Source organism: Streptopelia decaocto (genome assembly GCF_964273445.1).
Source record: "Streptopelia decaocto genome assembly, chromosome: 5".
NCBI classification, from domain to species: Eukaryota; Metazoa; Chordata; class Aves; order Columbiformes; family Columbidae; genus Streptopelia; species Streptopelia decaocto.
In genome coordinates, this window is record NC_138659.1 from 50,536,542 (window position 1) to 50,561,807 (window position 25,266).

Sequence of the window (25,266 nt, forward strand, 5' to 3'; positions counted from 1 at the left end):
AATCAGAAGGTCTTACGTGTTTGCACTTAGCTTACTGATTTTTCGAAGCTATTTCTGGAAATCTAACAGCCTAAAGCTGAGTTGCTGTAGTGTTAGCTAGAGCTTCAGAGTTCTGTCATCGAGTGCCTTATTTCTTATGCTGACACTTCTCTTGCCTGTTTTCCTGCTACATGTATGAGGGATATGAGGTATGAATATTCTTCTAAAGTGAAGTTTGTGTTTGAGATCTTCACTTCTGGTTTGCTGTGGCTTTCAGATGTTTCTTCCAAAGTTCTACAAATTCTCTATAGAAAAAAAAGAGGTTGAACCAGTGGTTGAAAATCACCTGAGTGGGACTAGGACAGCCCATTCTCACTTTTAACTTGGATTACCTATTCATTTTCAAATGCCCTTTAAGCTTTCTGCCCCATATCAGCTGGTTTTGTCAGACCTTTGCATTCAGTCATGGTGAAAATGCCTCTGTTCCATTACTGGAGCTTTACAACAGAGATTAAAGCAAAGACCTGATCCTCCAAATGCCACTTCAATGCAGAAAATAGGTTGTTACCAGCACATCACCTTTTGCTCTTTATAGAGAGATTCTCTGTGACTGTTTTCATTAGGCCATTGATCTGCCTATTCCATGAGAAATTTTAGAATTATAACTGGTGGGGATTACACTGAAGTGAAGCAACTGTAGCAATCCTAGTTTAAAATTACACTTTTAGCTATTTAACTAGCACAACAAATGGCTGACAAACTGTAGCACTGGTAGGAACAAGGTGAATGTGTGAGGAACTTGAAGCTTGTTTATCCCAAGGAACTTCAGTAAATTGCTCCTGGTCACTGATTTCCTGTCCCTTTAGGCCCCCTAAGCTATCTCACCTCTGTATCAGATAAGTGCTGGTGTGCAGTTAAACCGTTTAACTCTTAAATAGTTCAATTGACTGCGCCCCAGAAGCCTGCAAAAGGGCAAATGAAACAGATGTGAGTGTGCTGAGACTCTTCCCTTGAAATGCTGGGAGGTAGCTTATGTATTAATGCTCAAAGGATCTCTGACTTCTAGTTCTGTGTGTATAGTCTGTCTGTCTATGCTGGAGTCAGACCTAAGATAGTCAGAAATATGCAATAACATGCAATCAAGCCTTGAACTTAATCGCACCATTTTCCTTCCCAGTCTCTGTGAACATGAATGCGAGGAAGCTGCATGCTGCAGCTGGCATGGGTCTCTCGAAAACCCCAACAGCGGAGATCGAGCGCAGTCTGTGTGGATCCACTGTCTCTTCTGTCTCCAAGGTGAGATGCTGTTACTTAAGATGTGCTAGAGAGGGAAGGGCTTGGCCTGTGCAAGTGATATAATTTACAGTGGGAGAAGTGGAATATATTATGAAAAAGGTGCTGGGGTCATTGACACTAATGTTACAGAGAATTTTAAGTGCAGTCTATCTCAAGATGAATCAGGTAAACAATGAGTGACTCATGCTGCATGCAGTCGGCATGCAAATTATCTTCATTCTGACTTTGAGGAACATAACCCTGAAGACTTTAAGATGTAGTCTCTTTGAACATATCAACATGAACCGCCTTGCATCACAACTTACGATAACTGCTTCTTGATGTTGTCTCTTGCAGGGGCACAGGCTTTTTTTTCTTCTTTTTTTTTTTTTTTTTTTTTTTTTTTTTTTTTTTTTTTTAACTGTGTCACTACATATTTTGAAAGGAGGGGTAATTTGTTTCTTGCCAGGGTTTGTAGTTGGCTGCCTCAGAGTGCGAGAAGATGCTTTTGCTTTCCTTTTTTTTTTTTTTTGAGGAGGAGGAACTGTTTAAATAACTGGCAGTTTCATATCAGTGCCTGGACATGAAAACATTCAGATATTTTCAAGGGGAAATGGCATTTCTTATAATACTTCTATACTCATTAAAGAGAGCTTAAATGGTCTTGCTTATACAGAACAGAGGAAAAGAAAGAAGGAATAAACATTTCCCTTGCTAATGTAAGATTAACTAGTATCGGGCACTCATCAAATAACGCTAGGTATTTTTTGCTTATGAGAAGGTTGTAGTGCTGTAGCATAGGGTGCCTGTCAGCTGCAGCCATGATTATTTCTATGGGGACAGTGATGCCTGTAGCAGCAGTCAGTCCTTGGGTAGGTTCATCCCAGTGGAGACTTTTGTCCTGGCTTTAGGTATTTATAAAAGAATGAATCTCACTTAGACAAATAAATCGGTGTACTTTTACTAAAGCAAGAAAGAGTATAAGGAATAACATTTTTAATCACCAGATCTGAACAGAACCATTTGCTTTAAGTTTTTAAGGTAATACCTTAATGAATTATTTCAAAAAAGAAAAGGTCATGGAGTTTCATTGAAATGTAAGTAGTCTGTTAGATTGATATTGACCTCTTCCCTATAATTATTATACAGAACTGGTATTATGGAGAACCTTTTCTGAAATGTGTGATATTGTCTTCAGGTCACATGTACCAGAGAACATAGCAGGGAGCCAGAAGAGGAGGAAATGTACAGTGCAGAGAATTTCCGTCGCATTGCTCGCAGTCTCAGTGGGACAGTCATCTCAAACAGAGAAGAGACCTTGGTCTCTTCTCACAGTTTTGTAAGTAGAGTGATGTGCAGCTTTCCAAAGAGCTATTGTCTGTGTGCAGGGTTGCTGTTTTCACTGTCTGCATTTAGTAGTTAACAAACAAGACACTGGACAACTGAATAATAAGCCATTATGAAAGCCTGTCTTTGTGAATTTTTGTTCTCTTTTTGGAAGAAGAATGAGCTTTTATTGAAGTAACAAAGCCATCTTCTTCAGGAGTCATTGCAGAGTAGTACCTGCTGTAGCTGGTAAGCGTGTGAGCTAATGTTACTTGCCGGTATACAAAAATATCCAGTATAAACATTTTTTTCAGTATTTTCAAGAAAGTTTCTGTCACCGTTTAATGCAGGGTGACAATAAACCATGGCAGATGCTTTCTGTTAACCCCCTTCACCTCAGCGCTGCCCCCCCCCCACCTCCACCCCAAGGAAAAGCGATAGGAGAAAAAGAGACAGACTTGCAAGTGGGGAAAAAAGTTTAAAATGCTTTACTAATGCTACTAATAAAATTGAGAAAATAATACAAAATATACAAAACCAATCTTGAATTTCCCAGCACAGTTCAGCGCTGGCTGCTTTGGCGGCTGCAGGGCAGGCACCCAGAGGTCCCAGGCTGGGCTCTGCAGCAAACCAGAACTGGATTCAGGGATGCAGGGTCTGTCACTAGTCCTGAGATCGCAGGGACAGCAGGCAGGGTCTTCCCCAGATGCCAGCCATAGTCAAAGAGAGCGAGACCCTCGTGATTTCCCACCTTTATATGATGTATGACGTGGATGGGATGGAATACTTAGTTGGTCAGTTTTAGCCACCTGTTCTGTTCACCCCCCCTTGCAAATACGTATCTCTCACTTATGAGACGTACATTTTATCAGTATTTTACATTCTATTGCTGTGTTTTCAGCTACTGTCTGCAAAAGCAAGCAGCTGAATTCAGAGAAGTGCAGTTACTTAGAAGAACTTAGCTGAAAGGAAAATTCACTGGAAGAGAAACTAGTCTTGTTTTTAACAAAATCAGGAGAGCTTCTAATACACCTATGATTTTAAGAAGATACCACTAGCCATGCTCTTTTATCAATATATTCAGCAAGCAGTGTTTTTAGAGAGTAAAATAAGCATAAAGGGGAGACAATTCAAGACTTGGTACATGAAATACAGCCAGTTACACACAAGTAGTAAATTTAAAAAATATATATATATTTTTATATTTTCTCTCTTGTTATCTCTGTTAAGTAATCTTAGGTGCAAGTTAAAATGGCCAATGAGGAAAACAGTAACAGATTATTGTTGGTGTTTTGCAACATGGCCAATAGTAATGTGAAGGTTTGGCTTAGATTGAAGTTTTTGTGAATTGCGCTTAATTTTGATTTGAAACCAACTGCATAATAAGTGTCAAAGAGTGTCAGTTGCAAAATCAGTTGGTCTGATTCTAACTTTCTGCTACGTACCATAAGCTAAGAGTATGTCAACTTCTGAATGTTTGCTCCCCAGTGTGCTTTAGTTGAGGCCTTTAACACATACGTGGAGGTACTGACAGAAGCAATTAAAAACTGCTAGCTGTCCAACACCCCCTTCTCTGCTGAAGGTTTTTGTCCCCGCAATAGAAGCAGTTGGTAAGATGGCTGGCTGTCACCAGTCTTCAAGGTTGTCACTGGGCTCAAGCCCGTGATGGTTTGTTATTGTGCCATTCAGCCAGCCCTTCTTTTGGGGTAGGTACCTCCTGACAGAGGGAAGTGGTACAGCACTGGTAAATACTTCAGCTGCAACAGGTAAATCTGATCTTTGTCTGGAATCAGAGCTTTCAGTAAAGCCTGCCAGAAAATACAAAGGAAGGATCAGCAATACTGTTCTATAATCCATGGCTTGTGTAGTGTGGTGGTTCCAGTGCTGACTGGTCTGCCATGGTTCTGTGGGTTCGGTTTGTGAGCCAAACCTCCATGAGTGGTTACTGTTTGTTTCCGCTTTCTCTCCTTGGTATATTTCCAGTCAAATGATCCTCCTATGTAGCCCCCCACAGCAGTAAGCACCTTACTGGATTGATGCAGTTTTTATTTGTATTTCTTTTTCACATATAGATGCATGTTTTTGTTCCAGTGACTCATCCCTTTCCGTGGAACAACACCATCTTTGCTTGATTCAACCCGACTCTGTGTTTACTCATCATTTTATGTTCTTTTCTTCTGCTTTCTCATTTTATAAAAGGAAGCACCAAACGCGAGGAAAATGCCACTGGACACCAGCCACCGTTCTTCCAGCTCCACTTCCCTTCCTTTCCCCCATGATCCTCCTGTGTTTCCCTTTGATCCCCAGCACAACCCAAACCAGGTGCAGCACCTACCCCATGATGTACTGATGCCCAGCATGGTGGGCAAGGCACGTAAACCGTCAGGTAATCACAGGACTTTTCGTCCTCCTTCATGATCAGAAATATTGCTGAAATACAACTCTTCAGATCTTGTCTTTGATAATGATGTTTCACCATCTGAGTTCCTCCAGAAATCTGGAAGAATAAATCACCCTGTTTTTCTTCTTCTCTGCCCTCTTGAGTCGTTCCATGAGTCTTTGCTAAGTGGACATAAAAAAGGGCAAAATCTTTATGGAAACAGTATGATGACTTTATATAAAACCATATTCACATTTTTGTGAGGTATTTTCTTTAGTGTAAAAGTAGCAGTAAGACCACCACCTTGTTCTCATGTATGAGAATAATTCCATAAGCTACTCGTTCTAGAAAATCACGCACGTAACTGTGCCAACAGAAGTAAGTAATTCCTGCACGAGGATTATTTTCCCTGTGACAGCCATCAAAACCAGTTTGATCCACCGGCCCTGAAATCTTTTGTTGGGCTCCTCCTTGAAGACACAAGGGCTATTAAAGAAATCTGAAGTTTGTGACAGCAGCTGTGGTAGGATAAGGAGGAAATGCAGTGAGGAAAGTGAATGCTAGAAAGGATACAGCTAGCTTTTATTCAGAATTGCATGTTAACCAGTAACTGGATGGACTCGTGATTTTGTTTTTCCTCTGACCCCTGTTGCCCACAGCTGAAAGTTCCAAGAGAATGAAACAAAAAACACAGCTAAGCAAACCCTTCTTCTTTTCTTTTTTTTTCTTCCCCCCAGGAGATCAGAAGAACATCATCCAGAAACTTTTGGTTGTGCCTGACAGGGGTGAAGCTTTCCAAGGTGAAGACTACCCAGGTGTGGCACTGAGCTATGGGAGTCTCCCTTGTGCACCCAAAGGCACCCTCTCCCAGGGGCAAAAGCCTCTTGTTAACCCGCATTTAGGAGGTGGAGCATCAAGTGTCTCTGGCTGTTGGCTGAACACAAGCTACCCCACCAGGCAAACAGCCACGTTACCAGATAAACTAACAACGCTCTGGGGGAAACATGCTGGCCAGCAAGGCAAGAGTTTACAGGAAGGCTTCCTCCAGCAGCCTTCGCAACATCAAATGCACGAATCTTATGCCACGAGTTGCAGGCGACTGGCCAGTGCAGACTACAGCACTTTACGAATACCACGTGAGCCTTCTTGGGATCCCGGTGCCTCTCAAGGTTGTCCCGTGCCACCTTCATGTGTTAAGGCCCCGGGTCCAAGGAGAGTCGATATGCCCCCAGAAGAAGACTGGCGACAGAACAGCTACACCCCTCAGCCCAGCAGAAGGCGAATGCTGCCAACGCATGTGATGGGTGGGACTTTTTCTTCTGTTTCGGAGGCACGCAGAAATATGCTGACTCGAGCAGCAGCAGCTACTGGAACCATGCAAAATAGTGGCTGGTGAGATCCCATCCACTCCATGTGCCCTAATAAACTGCTCTGTGAACAGACCGTAGCTGTTGCCAGAGCATATATTACATGGAGACAGCAAACTCTTGCAATCAGTTATCTGTGCCAGTTTTGTCTTAAAATGTAGCTATACCATATGTGGAAACTAATTGCACTGTGTTTCGTTTCTGACACTACTGAACTGTTGTCTGGATGGAGAATATTAGCTGTTCCAGTCCTGGCCTCTCCTAGCAAAAAAGTGCTATAGGAATGGTGAGCTTCAGGGGCATTGGTTTACGGGTAAGTTCAGAAGTATGCGCATGTTTTGAAGGAAGATGGCCACTAACAAAAAGACATTTTTAAGGACTCTTTCATGAAATGTAGCTTTGGTAATTTCTTCACGTAAAAAAACCCAATCCTTTTGTTTTCCTCTCCTTCCTCTCTCCTGTTCCTTGCTAGGGGAAAAAAAAACACAACTGTCCCAGCTCCCAGGTTGCAGTAAATCTGCACTTGACAGGCTGGCAGTTAGAAAAGCAAACCCAGTTTTCAGTTTGCTGTGAGATCTCAGGCAGAGATCACAGCTGTAGTTGCTGCTGAGGAAGTGGCAGGGAGACACTGTTCATCAGTAAACCTGAATTTTTCCCACTTCCTTATGGCAAACTAACAATGCTTCAAACAGGAAAGACTGTTAATGCTGCACGCTTAATTACACCAATGTAAACACAGAATAAGTTTAACTATTTTAGTGTCAAACATACTTGCTTTTGTAAGTATTTTTCAAATAAATCTATGAAAATAGTTCTATTTACCTGACTGTGTATGAGCTTTCTTTGCTATTTGGCTTTGCTCATCCTTTGGCCTGAAACTGCTCATTTGTTTTCTTGTACATGAACACACATGAGTAAACTTGTTTATTCTAGTTCATTAACAAAGTTTACGTAGTATTTAGTTAGATTGGAGGACATGTCTAATTTTGTCCCTGTATTTGATGTGTTTTATCACTACTCTGTGCTTAACTTTCCCCTCATAACAAACAGTAATTAACAGCGTCCTTTGAAACGTATTTTGAGACTTCTTTGGATTGAAAACTACAGAATCTGGGCAAGATGGTAGTGTATGCAGACAGGACGCTTATACAAAAAGTCATTAGAAATTATGGGTGTACCGAGAAGTGTCATTTAATGAGAGTTGCAGTCCTGCTCTTGCAAACGCATTCAGGTGTGGTGGCTGGGGCTGTTTAAAGACGCCGAGGGCTCTGGAACTGCTGATCCGGTGAGCAGGAGCGCGGCCGGGCAGCGAGGGTCCAGGCTGCCCTTTGGTGCGAGCTGCTCCTGGGAACCCGCGCCCGCCTGTGCGCTGCTGAGGGGCTTCCTTTGAACTTCACCTTTGGCAGCGCAGTGCTTGATGGAATTTCATCAGGTTTTGCTGTTTATTCTGAGACTGAGTTTCATTCATTTTAATAAATGTCATTTCTCACTTTCTTGTTTATAAATAATTGCTCTGACATCTGTTATTGTTACAGTCGCGTGTCTCTGCATCATACTAAATTGTGTTTTGCATTTGGAATTGTGTTGCACACTCTGTATGTAACTGCCCTCACTAGCTGTGGATACCAGAACAAAGCGCTGTCCCACCCCTTCATCCCCAAAAAGCCCTACCGACTTTTTGCTTTTTCACATAATTGTTTTGCCAGTTTAATGACATCAAAGTTTCATCAGTACTAATTTTTTACTAATTTTCTAAATATAAACCAATGGAGTATTATTTTACTGTAACAACTATTTGATTAACATTTCTGAACAGATGGGGAATTGTTAGTCCCTCTGGCTGCACATGGACACACCATAGCCAACTGCGAAGATTCTAGCCATAGAAATTACAATTTTAGGAAGCGTGTGCAATGCAGAGGTGGATATTTTGATAGAAACATTCCTGTTGCGGTTCTCTCTCTCTCTCTCATTCATTGTTAGAACAATACTATTGGAGTAGAGGGAACATGGGCAGAAGCAGCCCTTATGTTTTCAGCCTATTTTTACTTTCAGCAGTTGGAGAAAGTTACAGGATGCAAATGAGGATGTGGATGAGTATTTTGACACTTTGTGTGACTAGAGCTCTAAAAAATCCAGGTTGCAGAGTGAGGCTCAAGTAGTCTTGAACTCGATTACCTAAAAAAAATAATCTGCCAAAATAAAGTACAGAGTCCGCTCTTCAAGAATCAGTATGGAGTATGAAGCATGCTTAGATTTATTTTTTATTTATTTACTTTAATCCTAGCTACCAGGATGAAGTACAATTCCATAAAGCTCTGCAGAATAATCCTAGGTTGATGCAACTCCTTTTAATCATTGGTGGTATCCAGTTTTTCTTTACAGAGGGAACTGTTGTTTTTATTCCATCATCATGGTTCTATCTACCAGGTTTCAAAACCGATTTGTAAATGTCCTGTGTATATTAATTAACCAGAGGCCTGAAAAGGAAGAGATGGGACATAACCTCTGAAATATCTTCATACCAACCAGTATGTTGGTATATCAGAACAGAAACAAACTGAAGTAGATTGAGCAATATATTTAACATGGTAGAAAATGTGAAGCTGGAAAAATTCCTTTACTTCATCTGTAGCTTGTGCCTGCAAGTCTTAGTGAGGTTAGTAAATTAATATTTACCTTGTAATGAATTAGACTAACTGCTAACTTTTCTCTTCAGTGGTATATACTGGCTATTTAAACCCTAGAAAAATAAATTATGTATTAGTTTAAAGCTCATTAAAGTTTGCTGTTGCCTATAAGAAGGGTGAGGAGAGAGCTTCCACAAGGAATTCAGCAGCTATTTTGTAAGAGTCTTTGCTCTTAGAGTTTATAAAGCTTGTAAGCTTTGATGCAACATAACTAGGGCTTGCTCTGTAAAATACCTGTCACTGGCTGCAGAGTATGTTGATGGGTGGAATTAAGTAAAATGAAACCCCCACATGCTCAAATTTAAGTGTTGAAGTAATTTCAGTTCTCCTATAAACAAAGTGATCTGTCATTGTGTTTGTAAGAGGCGTTCAGACCCAGCTACGTAGGGAGCAAAAAAAAAGCAATAATAAGAGTAACTTGGTGTTCTAGCAGTAGCAAATTTGTGTAAATATAATCCTTCTGCATATGGAAGAGGAACTACCAAACACAGTTCCTTCTCTTGAAGACAAGAGTTTGTGCACGCTGTTTATGGAAATCCCACTCAGACCTGCTGAGCAGCAGGTTTGTTCAAATGGAGCATGTGCTGGAGTGTGCAGCACCAGTGAGTTAGCCAAGATGTGCTCTGCTTTACAGAAATGAGCCACGAAAGTGCAAGGTAAGTGCCCCGGCCTTCCTAAACAAAGGCTGCTGCACCCCCATTAAAAACACAGGCAATTAGGGAAGAGGGAAGGAACTGTCTTGCTGATGTTTTCCATGATTGCCAGCAGTGCTGGAATTGGCTTCCCAGTGGTGCTTGGGGAAGGATATGTAAAGCGCGGGCAGGATTCCAGATAACTGGCAGTCATGCAGGTTGTGGATCTCATGTCATTTGTGTCCAGGGCTGAGGTGCTGGGAGAAGGAGAAAAGCAAAAGACAAGAGTGAGAGGGTGGATTGGAGTAGGAAGAAACAGACAGATATATGAAAAAGAAAAATTGAAAGAATATGTATGCATTACATCTCTTCACTCAAAGAACACAGAGTAATTGGTCTGTCTGAATTTTCTTTCTCTCCTAATGGATACATTCCTGTGCAGAGATAGTTGTCAGCACCAGTCTGCCACTGAAGCTGTTGAGAGGGGAAGATGGACTGATGTAGGGAGCAGGCAATGTTCTTTATAGGAGGCCTAATGTTCATGCCATGGTAAATGAAACTGTGCAGAAACACTTCCATACCCCTGCTATATGTATAAATAGACAGACATAGGGCAAAGAGCATAGGTTAAGTGAGTAAATGTGCCAGCTGGGGCAAAGATAAAAATATGCTTGGGTTTTACAAATACCTCACTTATGTTAGATACATTCTGGAGTCTCCTGCCACTGTGCTGTCTCCCATTTGGCGCTATGGGTGGGAAAAGGCACAAATGTGAGATTTTCATCCCTCTGTGCTCCCTGTTTCTAGCATTTTATTACTGCACAATCCAGAATCCTTTCAAACCTACTTAGGTATCGGTAACTCTCCTTTTATGGTAGTTCTTCCACCATTACTATCACTGATAGTTACCCTTAAAGCTTCAGAAAATGTTTTAGAAAAAGCTTTTTAGATTAATGAGTTGGGTTTTTCTTGCACTACTGCTGAAATTATTTTCTATAATATCTGCATCGTTCTTCTAATTCATTGGAGGACTTTTTATCACTTAAAACAACAAAAAATTAGGAAATGTTTTCAAGATTGCTGTTTGATTAATGGAAAATTGCCAACAAAGATCAACCATACAGTCATTTCAGAATACTGAATGTATGTGCTAGCATATTTATGGAAGCAGGTGCAAATGGATGAGTTCAGCTGAAGAAACCTAAGCTTCCTTATTGGCATCAACAGAATTATTTTAGTATTCATTCTTGAGTAAGCACTGACTATACTCATGAATAAGATCATCAAGTATCTATTTGTGAACTATTTTATATTAGATTTATTGAAGAACGGTTATCTTGAGTTTGGGATGGCCCAGTCCCAGATGATTCACCAGAGAATCGTAGCCTTGAGAAGCTTTATGTGTGTATATAGAACTAATCAAAATAATTTTAAACATAAATACACAAGAAAAGTGAGTACAATGAAGCTGCACTTTAGTAATAAATCAAATCTATTAATCATTTCATATTGTTAAACTTTAGTGTAAATTTTTTACTACTCAAAGTGATTTTGATGGCAGTCCGGGGTGTTATCTATCATTCCAAGTTTTTATTACTCAACATTTATACCAGTTAATTCTTATGTGACAGTCAATTCAGGGTGTTGCAGGCATAGAACTCTTGAACTGTTGTTTATTCAAAAACAAACAAAAAACCCACACTCAACATTGTCTTAAGTGGCTTAAAGCACATTGAAGCATGAGCATGTTAACATGCAATTTCTACTATGTGAAAAGTAAACAGTAGTTGAACACAAGCAACTTGCTTTGACTTACAAATCTTGACTTACCTTGAATTACTTGGCTGGAATGCTGCGCATAAAGCTAATTTAACTAATGAATGTGTATTTATACTTCTCATCTGACAAGGTGTTAGTTGTAAGATAGGTATAAGCTATGATGCTAGGCTATACAATATGCCATTTGAAAAATCTCTGGGTTCTGTTTGCTGTGGAGCTATATGTTTTATTGCTTGAAAATAATTTGCTTTCAAATTCCTGTAGTTCCAATAAGCATAATATATTACAGCTTTTTGTAAAGCTTCAGTTTGACATTTTTTTAAGATGTAAAATATGTCCATCAAATGCAAGTTAACATTATACCATTAAGTCCGCTACATGTTTTTAGAAATCAGTTATGTATTTTTAAGTACATTCGAGAAGAAATAACTGATTGTTCATGACTGTATCTATTCATAATTCCTAATTAGATTTAATAATGCATGAATTTTGCCATTTGCTTTGGTAGTTCAGTTAATTTCTTCAGATGCATGGAAGAAACCAAACAACTTCGTTGATGGTGAGGAACCGTTTTGGTTGACTGCCCTTAGAGGCTTGAAAGAAGCCATTTAATATAGCAAAGATGAGAGTCAGGTGTTTATCTGAAGAGGGAGAGGAAGGTATGTGTGTGGGAGACAACCAATTTTTCACAACGAACTACAGATCTGAACACAAGGATGTATTTCATGTGAAGAGCTGAGATGCACAGACCAAAAAAGAAATTTATAATGTCTCATAGTTCATGAGGGGGAATGCTGATGTCTTTCCAGTGCTTTTGTAACTGTCTAGTTGCATATAAAGTTACTGGGACAAAATATGTAGTAGAAAAGCTTTCTAATCCTTACGTGGGATTACTTTGGGATATCCTTTTCTGCATTCATTTAATTATTAGTAATGACCTCAGTTTTGCCCAGTTATGAGGAACCCTAAGCTATCCAGTCCCAATGGAACAGGTAATTGCTATTAATACTTGATGGTGTTTGGTCTCAGTAGCTTGGTAAAAGGATGCAGAGGGGTAGGTTGGAAGTGTAGTTACACTTCAGGCATCCAGTAATGATGGCCAGATGTGTTTGTGAGAAAAGAGTGCCTGTGCTCGTCAGCAACTGAGTCATCATATCTCTACCCTTTGTGGGTTTGTTCCCCCCACAGCTCACTTTAAAATTGCTTAATGTGATTTCTGTGATCTGTAGGACATTGTGTTAATGGATTGACGTGCTTCATACAAGTTAGGTAAAAACAAGAAACAAACAAAAAACCCCACACTGTTTCATATCCTAGTTCCTGTTATAGAGCAATAAGGTCATCATTTGTTAACGAGGTCCTATACATAGACCTGCTTACCTTGAATACTTTGTCGGTTAAGTCTCTTGCTTTTGGGAGCTCTGAGAGTAGAGAAAACACAAAGGAGGGCAGCAAAAAGCAGACTGAACCCAATTTTTAGAGTGAGTAGAGGTGACTGGATCATAGTCTATTAATATCATCAAGGTAGTAAGATAAATTAAGAGAGGGAATTGCCTGGTCTCAGGTGGCAGGAGAAAGAGCAATTGCTTAAGGCTAAGGAAGGAAAAGTTTGAACTAGATAATAATGGTGGGGGGAAGAATGCTTTAAGCAGAGCAATTGAGTGGTGTTTTGAGGAATGTGAGGAAGAGTTTGAGGTAGGATTGCTCCAGAGGTGTGAGATGTAAATTAGAGATGTGGCTGGTAGGTTTTGGTATGAAAAAATCACCTAAAATTTAAGACTTGGGCTAAGTGGCACAGGCTGGCTTGCCTTAGCCTCTTTCTTGCAGTTGTAATATGACGCAAGGAATGACTGTGGCCTTGGCTAGCTTTTTAAATGTAGTGTCTACTTCCACAGCCTGTTCGTAGAATTTATTGGGGAATGAGGGAAATGTGCACAGGAAGGGAGTGTAACAGGACAGAACTGCAGTGGTCAGATAGCTTGGAATTTATACCAGCAACTGTCTGATAATTTGTTGTGGGCTTTTTCTGTTTTTAAGTCAGTGCAGCTTCACAGTATTGGGTAACAATGGCAACTAACATATTGCAGTGATAATGATTTCATGATGCTGGAGAAAATGCATGGAGAACCTTAAGACTATGCTTTCAACCTTTCTGAATGATGCCTTGTGTTATGGGTAATGCAGTTTGCCATAAAAAATTGGCTTGGCACAGCAGGGAAATCTTGTGTCCTCTTAAAAGCAAGCTTTCCAGTATTCATATTGAAACTCAGTGAAACAATATGCTAAAATATATTTAAAATAAAATGTGGCTTGTTCTGAGGCAGTCTCACAGTTTATACCAACCACAACACCATTTCTGGCAATTCAGAAAGGACAGCTTCAAGCAGTCACTAGTGAGAGGCAATGAAATAGAACAACCTCTTAAAAGTTTTGTCTTCCTCATCTTATTCTGCTTATAGCATGTCTTCCTCTCTCAGATCTGGTTTATCTCTGCAAGATTTGCTCTATGCATCGTTCTCTTGGGATCTGGAATATATCTCTCTCTCCTGTGATTCAATTTCCTTCTCAGAGTTTTAAAAAAGTCCTTGTTGGATAATTAGATGATTCTGGGACATTGCATTGTGCCAGTTTTAAAGATATGTCGCTGTTAGAGTCAGGAGGGACTGTTCCGATCATCTGGCCTCCTGCATGAGGTGGTTACAGAATTTCACATGGTCGTTCCTATGTCTAACTTCTCTCAGAACTTCGATAGACAGCACTTGTTGTCTGAGGTGACTGTTTATTAAAATACAGTTGCTACTATGCCTTGCAGTACTGAGGGCAGGTGTCAGAAAAGGCTAGGTTTTAACATAACACCTTTTTGTTTAACCATTTTTTGCCTGCAGCTTCAGTGTGTATTGCTTTGAGATGGAGCAGGAGGAAGATGGGGATCATCTGCATCCCAAATGGGTCACTCGCCATAGTACAGAATTAGATGTATTAGCATTATTATTCCATGTGCTTCTCTTGCTGAATTGCTTTTGCCTTAGGAAAGCAGTTGTTGAGAAAGCAGTCCAGTGCTAGCTAGTGGTTGGGAATATCCAGTTAGAATCAAGTGGGGTTTTTTTTGCCCCTTTTTTTTTTTTTTTTTAATTTAGGTATTAAAATGTGTGGAATGGAATGGCCGCTTGGTGGCAAAGCTGAACAGGAAGTAAAATGTGAGTGTGCTGTTCAGAAATGCTTTCATTTAACTGGCATTAATGGCAGATTTGTGGGAAACTGTCAAGATTACAAAGGCAGACTAACTTCTACCTTCAAGGCCACATTTCTGTTGGTAATTGTGTTCCTAAGTTCCTTCAACCATTAGTCTACTTGTGCTAGTAGAAATTGTTTGATTCCTTAAACACAAGAGGTATTGAATCCATTAGCTTGGCTTTCACCAGGAGGTGAGCTGGTGCAATGTTAATGCTCCTGCCAGAGCCTCTGGCAGATTTCAAGATGATACTACATGAAAAAGCTTCAGTGACAAGCTAAAGGGCTTCGGTGGAGCTCTGTGGTTCTCTCTCCCTGATGTAAGCTTTGGTATTGTTCTAATGACAAAGGCACATGCTCTATATTTTAATGAGGCAAGATGAAATATGTTAGAAAAATGACAACAATAAAAGCCCCAGGTGAGTGTGCTAGCTGATTTATCTTTCTAGCTGTTGTTATGAAAAAAAAAAAAAAAAAAATCATCCAAATTATTTTGTGTAATGTTTTAAGGAGGTGGTTTAGTAGGGAGACATAACACCTTTTATCACATCAAGCTGATGTATTTATAGGAGGAAGAAACCATCAAGATTTCATCTGTATGAGTCTTTTCTTCAGATGATACCTGGATATGACTGGAAGTGTTGCGGCATGCAGGGCACTGGATATGCTGCCTAGAAGCTGATAATGTCTCCTCCTGGCACAGCATTGTAACAAAATAAAATTATGCTATGCTTTTTCCTCAGCCAGAGCTCTGACTGCGTCAGCCCCTTTTATTTTGTACCCCAGGAGACAAGATGCATGTTGGCTGCGGGCTGATGAGAGAAGCGAGTGACTGAAAGAAGAGGCATCTCTCTTGCAACTGCACTTCAGGTGAAGTGAAGAGGTGATTCCTGACAACATTCAGCAAGGTCTCAGGCTCCCTGTTTGCTTGGAAGTATATGGACAAATTAATTTATTTGTGAGAATCTGCTGTTTCATGCTGTCAGACATTCAAACTGCATTTATTACTGAGCTTCTCTTGATTCTAAGTAAGAGACTGAATTCATTCCCCCTGTTCCAGATGTACTTTAAGCTAATGCTAAGTCAGTAGGAGCAACGTTTACTTACTGCCCTTCCTATCCCATGCTCTTAGTACATGTTCTGAACGGATACACGTCCATGGCATTGAAGCAAATGAGCTTTTGTTCTATTTTAAAAACAAGCCCTTTAAATTGGTTGTACAATGACAGACATTTTCAGAATATGTGGTATAAAGCAGTGGTTCCTGCTACTGGAAAGCTTTGCCATAAATCCAAAATGGTCATCCAGACTTTCTTTCATGATGCTCTGGTGTATCCCAGCTCTCTCTTTGTGTGCACGCACACATTTTTACTCATGGAATTAATAGAATTCTGTTCTTCCAAAACTTTGGAGTCTTACAAGTGTCATTAATAAATAACCCACGGGTTTATAATTCTGATACCCTTAAAATTTTCAGTTGCTTCTTTGAATGTCTCTATAGTGATATTTCATTCCAAGTTTCTTGCTTGGACTGTCTTGGCCATGTAATAAAAAAACAAGGTCAAACCAAGCTCTTGCTTAACCCATTAATCTTAATGTATTTTTGCTTAAGCCGAACAGCTTTTCATACTCAATATGGCAGGTACTCACCCGAGATGTCATCCTTTTCTGTTGGACCTCAAGGAGGCAAGAACCAAGACCTTGCTGGAAACTATTACCTCTGAATGGCTTTCTTAAATTCCTGATTTATGGCATGAAATAGTTTGCACAGTACAGGTGATATGTAAGAGCCATATTATTAGCTGAGATGCAAAGCTGCAACTCTGTATACATACATTTGATTAAACATTGCAGTATGTATATGTTTAGATATTTGCTAGATCTGACTGGGTTGTTGGCAGATACCAAGTTCAGAGATTTTTTGAGGTTTTTTTTGCGCTGTGTTTTGTTTGGCTTTGCTTTTTTAACCCAGCTAAATCCTGTGATCTCAACTACAGTGCAGTCCTACAGTCAACCTATGCTGTTACAGCTGTGACGATATACTGAACTGAGGCAAAGAGAAAGCAGGAACTACTTTTTTTTTTTTTTCTTTTAAAATCAGTATAGTGAATATAATATGGAATAGTCCTGAAGAAGGGCCAGCTTATCTTAGATTTAGCACAGTTGTACCAACTTTTCTACCATGGTCAAGTCCTATCTTATGCTCTACATCTGGCTGGACCAAAATTTGCATGGTTTGTAGATAATGGGAGCGCCATGGTCTCTGACAGGCAGTGCAGTGCAGCCTCATGGCTGCGTGTCGGGGCCTGGGAGGGTGCTGGGTGTCCTTTGAATACTGCTGTTCAGCTGCAAGGGTAACATAGGGAAGCTTGGCTGAATTATCTGGGGGCGGGAGCTTGCAGTGAGTCGTGCCCAGGTTCTTCCTTGGGGCGATTATCTTTTTCCTCCTGCTCCATCTCGGCCCTAGGCTGGCCCCGGCCCTGCCCGAGGGCTGCTGCTGGTGCCCGGGGCTGCCTGAGCGCCCGCTCAGCCCGGCGGCCTCTCCGCCTGACAAAATGGCTCCTCCATCCCCGCTGCCGCCGGCGGGGCCTCCCAGCCCCGGCTCGGGTAACGGGAGCGGCCGCGGCGGCCCCGCGGAGCTCTCCATGGTGGCCGCCGGCCCTCGCCCGCCGAGGGGCCGCTGGGGGCCGGGCCGCCGGCCGCACCGCCCCTGACCGCCCCCCGCCGCGCGGCCCCGGTGCCGCCCGCCAGCTCGGGCCTGACGCTGGCCCGTCCGGGGGCGGGGAAGTGTCGCGGCGGGGCGCTCCCGGCTCCTCGCCCGCCTTCCCCGGCCGCGGGGGAGAGCCCGGAGGCGCCGGGCCGCAGCCTCCGCCCCGCCCCGCGGCGGAGGCGCCGCCCCGGGAGAGCGGAGTTTCGCCACGCTCCCTGACGGCCGCGCTGGCGGCGCGGCGGAGCCAGGAGTTTCGCCACGCTCCCGTAGTCCCCTCGTGGGGTGGCGGCGCGGTGCATGCCGGGCCCGAGGCGGACTGTCCCTTCGCTGCGCGAGGAGCTGGGAGCCGCGCCTGCCGCCATGTTCCGCTGGGCCGCCGCCGCCCGGGGCCTCTAGCCGCCCCCGCCCCGCCTCGCTGCCGGCCGCTGCGCGCCCCTCGCCCCGCCAGCCCGCCGGCGGAGGAGGCGGACGAAGGCGCTGCCGCGCCCAGCAGCCGCCGCCGGAGCCCGGCAGCGCCCAGCGATGTCCGCCAAGGAGGGGAGCAAGGTGCTGCTGCTGCCGCCCCACGCCACCAGCGAGCGCGCCGTCAAGGGTGAGCGTCCCCTCGGCCGCGGCCCGGCCCGGCGGGGGGCGGGGGACACGGCTGCCCGGCGCAGCGGGGGGCGAGGGCCGCGACCCCGGCGGGGCGGAGGCCGGCGGACAGTCCGGGGGCGGCCGGGCTCGGAGGGGCGTGGGGAGAGCGGTGCGGGCGTCTGGCTTCTGCGGGGCTGCCCGCAGGTGGAGCCGGCAGTGGCGTGTCCGCCGGACGGCTGCCCGGCGCCCCGCTGGGTCGGGGGAAGAGCCGGGGCTGGCTGGGTTTGCAGGCGCGGAGGCCGAGCGGGGTGCGGGGCTGGCCCTGCGGCGGTGGGCCCGGGGGCAGCCCGGCCCTGGAGCTGCCGGTGGGGCTGAGCGGGGCAGCGCGGCCCGAGGCCCGCGGCCCCGTCGGTGTCGGAGCCAGTGTGCGGGCGCTCTGCTGGCCGGGGTCACCGGCTTCCCCGCCGGGGTCTGGCCCTTTCCGCCGCCTTCCCTGCGGGGGTTTTCCTCTGGCTGCGCAGAGGAGATCCCTGGAATTACAGGAGCTGAGAAGGAGGCAGTGGGAAGGTGCTGCCACCTTTTCTATTGGCTGCTGGTCTCAGATTCCCAGGTCTGATGGAAAAAATTCACCTTGATCTATTTCTTCGTGGCCCTTCTAGGTAGCACAGTCTCATTGGGAGTCTTTAAAAGCGGAACGTTTTACTTCCCGGAAGAAGAAATCAGACGTTTTAAAGTAGATACATCTATGAAAGTTTAGTGATAAAAATGCTGTAAAATGTCAAGATCCTTGCTCCAGAGCACATCAAGTGTGTCATCTTAGCATTTGCAGGGAGAATGATCCTTCACAGTTCAAGTAGCCTAATATATATTCATTAGATATAAATTGACAATTAAGAAGATACCATAGGTAACACTTCAAAGAATTTCTAGGTTTTGTTTACTCATATTACAGATAATTTTATTTTGATCTCAAAGGTTTTGATATTGAATTGTATTTGACTAGAGCAGTGTAGACATTTGTGATAGCAAGCCTGGGCAATTGGAGGTCGTGGCTGTACACAAAGCAGTCTGCTTTTAAAGTGACATTCCTAGGAACACAGGATCTGACTGATTTCAAAGGAGTGGAGATCTGTTCATTTAACTTTTTACATAATAGGGGGTCTCAAGAAATGAAAAGGATGTCTATGTCTTCAGCAGGTCTTAATTAGTGCCTTGTAATCCCATAGTATATTTTGGAAATCAGCATGTTTTCCAGTAAGCTGGAAAGCTTTACTCACAGTAATTTGTTACTCGTTTTGGATTGCTTAACCTGTTGATTGGTTTGAACAAATGGGAACTGTAGAAGTAGAAAATGTTAAAACTGGTCTATTGGAAACTTGTACTCATTAGTAATATTTTAGTGTATAGTGTGTAGACTTGCTGAACTTTTGTAGCTTTACTGCAATTTATTGTAACAAATTGTTCTTCAAACAATGCAGGAGACCTAAGGCTAAGTGATTAGATACTTCAGAGTGCATTGGAAAACCTGCTGATTTCCAATCACTTAATAATTCAGCTTGTTAAATGTGGCCTGTGCACCTGGTTGTTTAAAATCATAGCTAAGACAGACTTCATTCTAACGGGATTACACCCTGGGGTTACAGGGTTTCTTTGAACGGGGGTGTGTAGGATACAGAGCTATTGTAAATCAGGCTTTGATAGCTTCATCTGATGTAATTACAACCAGTTAAATGTTCATATAGCAGCATTTTTCTATTCCCTCTGTTGACCTGTCCCTTCCATACCCATCATGCTGAATCACTGGCTTCTGGAGAAAGCCTGGACAGCTGTGCCAAGCTGTCTGTGTTCTTCATCTGCAGGACAGGGTGGTTTGGCTCCCCACCGCGCCCCTCGTTAGGTGCACTACAGTTGGAAATACTCTTTTTAGACGGCAACGCCAGGTTATGTCAGTGCTAAGTGGAAGTATCTATGCAATATGAATACATTTGTTGAAACCATGTTAAAATGTGAAAACTGTGTCATATCCCTGTGAACAAACGGATGTCTTGCCTCTTGCATTACCAAGAAACGTTCACCATAATCTTATCTATTCTATGATGAATAGATTACAGATACGGGGATACTCTCTAGTGGTGGGCCACCTGCTTTTGTCAAGAGAGCACTGCATGCCAGAATACTTAAAAGTTAATTTTTTATACTGGAAAAGCGTGGACTAGGCGTGCTGGTGAAACTGTTAAGACAACAGTTCAAATGGTTGCATGATGTCTTATACTTTTAACTTCTGTAACGCTTATAAAATAATGTAGAAATAATCTCTTTTCTCATAAGTATCCACATATTTATTTATAATTATTAGTGAATTTATTTACTGGAATAAGGTTTGGGGTTCTTTTTAAGGCAATAATGTTTCGTGTTTACTTCCTTTAACGTGATCCACTTTAAGAGGAAAAAAAAGTGTAAAAGTGTTCTGAAAATGCTACTTTTTTATGTGCCAGCACTGTCCCCGGGAAGAAACATCCTTGGGGTGCCCAGGCTTTCTGTCTCTCCTTGCTGAGACATTTCATTTGTAGGAGGGCAATGAAGCTGGTGAAGGACCTGGAGCACAAGTGTGATGAGGAGCGGCTGAGGGAGCTGGGGCTGTTCAGCCTGGAGAACAGGAGGTTGAGGGGAGACGGAACGGAAAGAGTTGTCAAGCATTGGAACAGGCTGCCCAGGGAAGTGGTGGAGTCAACATCCCTGGAGGCGTTTAAAAGACCTGTAGATGAGGCTCTTTAGGGATATGGTTTAATGCTAGAGTTAGGTTATGGTTGGACTCGATCTTAAGGATCTCTTCCACCAAAATGATTCTATGAGTCTAGTATCTCAGGTCCTTGAGAATAGTCACAGAGGAATATGTAGTAATCTGGTGTATCTGTGTGTTGATCCATATTTCAGCTTTCATGTTCTCCATATAGTAAGTCTTTTGGGGAGGAAATATGAATTCAGGACTTAGTGCTTGCTGGTATTTGCATTGTTTCATCTCTAGCATTTTTTTAAGCTTTATTTTCTTTCTCTGTTTTACTGGAAGAGGGGAAAAAATGACAGAAACCACTAAATTTCAGGGGCCGTGAGAAATTAAATCCTTTACCAGTAATAATGTATGTTGGCAGAAATAGGCAAGAGATGCTCACCCAAGAAAAAATGTTTAAATTATGGTATTATCAGAAGCTAATATTTTCTAATAAGGTAGGATAATAATTAGGATGTGTCCCCCTTTGTATTTTGACCTGTATGTTTAGTAATTAGTGAGAAGTACATGGATCTAGAAAAATATCTTAAAGATTATCAGGTGTAATGTTCATATTAGACATACATATAGTAAACATAATAACTTTAAATATGTGGTCTATACAGTCTCGCTGCGTTGGTCTGGCATCCCTTCCCAAGTATGGATTTTATCATCGCAGATCATTGGTTGACTTTATTGAAGCATATAAAAAGCTTGAATTTTCTCTTTTTGTGTCTTAGTTAAATTGTTAAGTAATTTGTACTTACAGACTTTCCTATAAATTAATTGTTAGCTATGGAACTGAAGTGTCTTAAGTCAGTTTTTGGCATTTGGTTCCCAAAAGGTGTCTTGTGATGAGGCTTTTGTTACTGCTTATTTAAAAAGAGCTGAGAAAATGTTCCTGCTGTCTTGATTGACTGTTTTCTAAGGCACCCTCTCCATCTTTGAAGAATGATACTTAGTGTTTTACTGTCTCACAGCATTTTCCTGTGTTATGTTCTGTCAATATCCTGGGAGGGGGGGACTGGGAATCTTTTTTCTTAAACTTGATATTTAATTGCTGTGTTTTGGGTTTAACTTCAGGCAATGCACTTGACCTTTCAGTGCACGTGAGTTTCTTACTTGAAATTTGTCAGTGTGTTGTACCTGAAACAACTGTTTCACTACCTCGTAGTAAAGTGTTTTCACTTATAGGAAGAAGTGCTTCTAAGCTTGGTGTTGGAGAGTGGGCCTGGGAATGGCAGGGATGAGTCTTAATTTGCTTTCCTTTGAGGGCAAAGCACCAGGGCTTGTCTGACCCACCTGGGACTAGTTACACCACAAAGCTGTACTTGGAAGTACTCCATAGTACTCCATAGTACTCCATCCTCCCTGGCACTGGCTTTACCTGCTTACGGGTGTTAGGAGGCTTTGGGAAGCAATCCGCAGGACCTTGTCGTGCTGACGTAGTGGATAATTTTTGTTAAATTTGGAGATGATGTCCATTCTTGTAGAAATGGGAGGCTTTGGTATTCCTTTGTTTTGGATAATAGTCATGATACAATCTGATTGGGAAACAGTTATTTTGGATATTAAATGGTAGCTCATTGAAACAACTCCTTAGAGATTCCCAAAGAGGAGTAGCTCATAGCCTTGAGCAGGGTCCTAAATTAAGATACTAATAGCTACTTTTCAACAATGATTTCTATGTAGGAGAAAAACAAATCATTGTGGTATTTAACGTTAAAATTCGGAGTCTGACCAAAAAAAAGGATAAATGCTTACAGACAGCGTGAAGGCTTTTAAAAAAATATTACAAGGCACTTAGAATGCCTTTGTGCTGCTGGTCAGAAATGATCCTAAAATAATCCATGAAAGTAGCAGAGTAAAAAGAATATTAAAAGGTCATATGTTGATTAAAAAAAGAAAAGGACTTTTTTTTTTTTTTTTTCTTGGAAGAGACAATGAAATGGAACTGAATTCTGACAACTTCATGTTTGACTGGCCTTTTACTTGCTTTTCTTTTTTTTTTTTTTTTTGTGAGAGAAAATGGTTTGAATGAATGAATCTTAAAAAGAACAACAACAAAACCCAATAACTCCTTCCCAAAAATGGAAGCCTGCCTTCGCTTCAGTAGCGTGGATTGGCAGTTGAGGCTTGGGAAGGTAAGGCCAGAGCAGAAAAATCTGGCAACAATTTATCTATGTGTTAATTGCATAAGGAACCAGGGACTCTCTCACAGGAGTCAATTCTTCTTGTTAGTGGTTTCAGAACATATCAACAAAACAGATGTTAGAAAAACATTATCCCAGGACCAGAAGATATTTGTCTTGTGGCTTTAAAAGAATTCTTTGGGGTTTCTGGGTGCAAAGTTGCGGATTTATTTTCCATAGCCTGTGGCATAACTCATCTTCTGAGTCTGAGAAATAGAGCACAGCAGCATTTTTTCAAAAGCTCTGGATTGAACTGGAGAGCTGTAGATCAGTAAGTTTAATTTAAGGAGACTTGTAGCATTTGTAAGAAAAGTGGACTAAGTATGTCCCTGGGGAAATAGATTATTAAAGAGGAGTTGGTACAGTTTTCATAGACGGAAATGAAGAGACATTGTTAGACTATTTTGGAGGAGCCAGTGAGCTGGTTGATCGAGGCAAAACTATTCATCAGGTTCCTTCATCAGAACCTGTAAAGTAAGCAGAAGAGGAAATGTCCTTATTAGGATCAAAATTAGTTACAGAAAAAAGGATGTTAATAGGTAATAAACTTCTATGGTTGAGAGAGGATAACATCTGTCCTCTGTGCTCTTTAAATGTATCAATAAATTATTTAGAAAACAGAGTGAATGGCAAATACTGATGCTTACTCAGGACAGTAAACTTCCAGAGATGTTTCAGCAAGCTCTTGTTAGACCGAGTGCCTGGGCAAAGAAATGGCAGGAAACACTGTTCTGATGAAGGCCAAATAGACTCTATAAGGGAAAGAACAATTCTTGCTTAAAGGTAGAGGGCGGTGAACTTGGGAAAGAAACATTAGGGTCTGTATGGATAGTATTCTGAAAATGTTGGTGCAGTGGCAGTCAAACAAGCTTGTAAGAATTTAGGGGTTATTAGAAGATCAGTTTAGAAAAAAGAGAACGTACCATCATGCCATTATATCCATCTTGTGTTATATGTGTATCGTGAACAGCAGCATGTAATTCTGGTCACCCTTCCTGATTGTCTTGTTCAGAGGTACAGAGTGGCTTTCATGCAAGGTGGAGCAACAAAGATGAGAAATCTGTGACTTGGAAAAGGGGCAGCTGAGTAGGGGGAAGGGTTAGATAGTGCTTATATCATGAGTGGTGTGTAAAGGAAAAGTTAAATAGGAAACAGCTGTAATTCTTCTCTCCTTGTGGAAATGAGAAAAGCAGTAGTAAACAAAATTTCCAGACCTGAACATAAAGGAAAGGTGAAGTACTTTCTCATATAATGTGTAATTAAAATTGTGGAATTCATAGCAATAAGGTTCAGTGGAGGCAAAAACTATAAAAGTGTCTATTCAGGGTCTGGACAAAATACTGAAAAATAGTTCTACCCGTGATCATAGGCATGATGGTCTGGATGAAACTCTAGGGGAAATCCTTAACCCCCTGTTTGGAAAACAGGGACTATGGGGAGGGGAAGATCTATGCATCCATCATTGGCAGAAGCACATTAAGCACTCGATAATCTTTTGACATAACACGCTATGGCCATTTTAATGGGAGGAGCATCTCTAAAGACTTTTCAAACAAATAGTTATATTTTGCCTGAGAGAAACTTCCAAAAGTGTCAGGCACGTTAATTGAAAAATTGCTCAGGCAGTTTAAAGAATGAATGCACCATGGCATACTAGGTATATCAATAGTTTCATCTGAGATTTAAAATTCCATGAAACTTTCAAGACTGCAACTACATGGTAAGAATAAAATAAATAGTGCCTGCAGTGCTTTTGCAGGGTTTCAAGGTTTCTGGGGTCATTTTTCTTTGGTTCTAGAATGTATTTTAATATAGCAGGTGGCATGTATTCAAAGAAAATTGAGTAAAGGGATAGTTTTTGTGGCATGTAGGAAAAATACTGTAATTCGCAAGAAACTGACTTTGCTGAATCTGCGCTTTTTTGTTTGGGATGAATAGGGTAACTCACATCTTTGACAACTATTGATTCTAGCTTTCTGATTCAAGTAGATGCTGCTGTGTATTTGTGCTTAACTAATATTTTCAAGGTTGCTGGTCCATAGACCATCTGTGATGTCTTTATGCTATTGCTTTTCAAATCTGTTCTGCCAAATGCAAAAGGATAATTGGATCGATTCTGTCCTCATAGCAGTCATGGGTGCTACAGCTCTTTCTTCTATGAATGTTGGCAGAGGCGTGAAAGCTACAGGGACAGACTGAAAGATGTGCTAGGTGTTAGGCTTTATGATTGTTCTGAGTGGAAGTACATAGACAGCAATGCATTTTTAAAAGCAAAAGCCCACAAAATCTGACCAAATAACAGACAAACAGCAGGCAACTATGCTATCCTTGTAATAAACCTGGTGACAAAATGAAGAATACTTGC

General features: G+C 41.9%; 2 protein-coding genes across 15 annotated transcripts in view; both read left to right on the forward strand.

Moving 5' to 3' along the window:
* USP54 (ubiquitin specific peptidase 54) overlaps nt 1–7,148 on the forward strand; it is a 102,936-nt gene extending 95,788 nt beyond the window's left edge. For all 9 annotated transcript variants that reach the window (XM_082052958.1, XM_082052955.1, XM_082052961.1 and 6 more), the window contains 4 exons: nt 1,157–1,275; nt 2,453–2,593; nt 4,780–4,966; nt 5,698–7,148. In XM_082052958.1, the coding sequence (XP_081909084.1) occupies nt 1,157–1,275; nt 2,453–2,593; nt 4,780–4,966; nt 5,698–6,356 (1,106 nt within the window). In that variant the 3' untranslated portion in view covers nt 6,357–7,148. The remainder of the gene's footprint in view (nt 1–1,156; nt 1,276–2,452; nt 2,594–4,779; nt 4,967–5,697) is intronic.
* A 10,263-nt stretch (nt 7,149–17,411) lies between these two features.
* The window catches only part of PPP3CB (protein phosphatase 3 catalytic subunit beta), a 43,544-nt gene continuing 35,689 nt past the window's right edge, over nt 17,412–25,266 (forward strand). For 3 of the 6 annotated variants that reach the window (XM_082053068.1, XM_082053071.1, XM_082053069.1), the window contains exon 1: nt 17,414–17,961. In XM_082053068.1, the coding sequence (XP_081909194.1) occupies nt 17,892–17,961 (70 nt within the window). In that variant the 5' untranslated portion in view covers nt 17,414–17,891. Of the gene's footprint in view, nt 17,962–25,266 lie in introns of all 6 variants that reach the window. The other 3 variants (XM_082053067.1, XM_082053070.1, XM_082053072.1) reach the window with 2 other exon arrangements.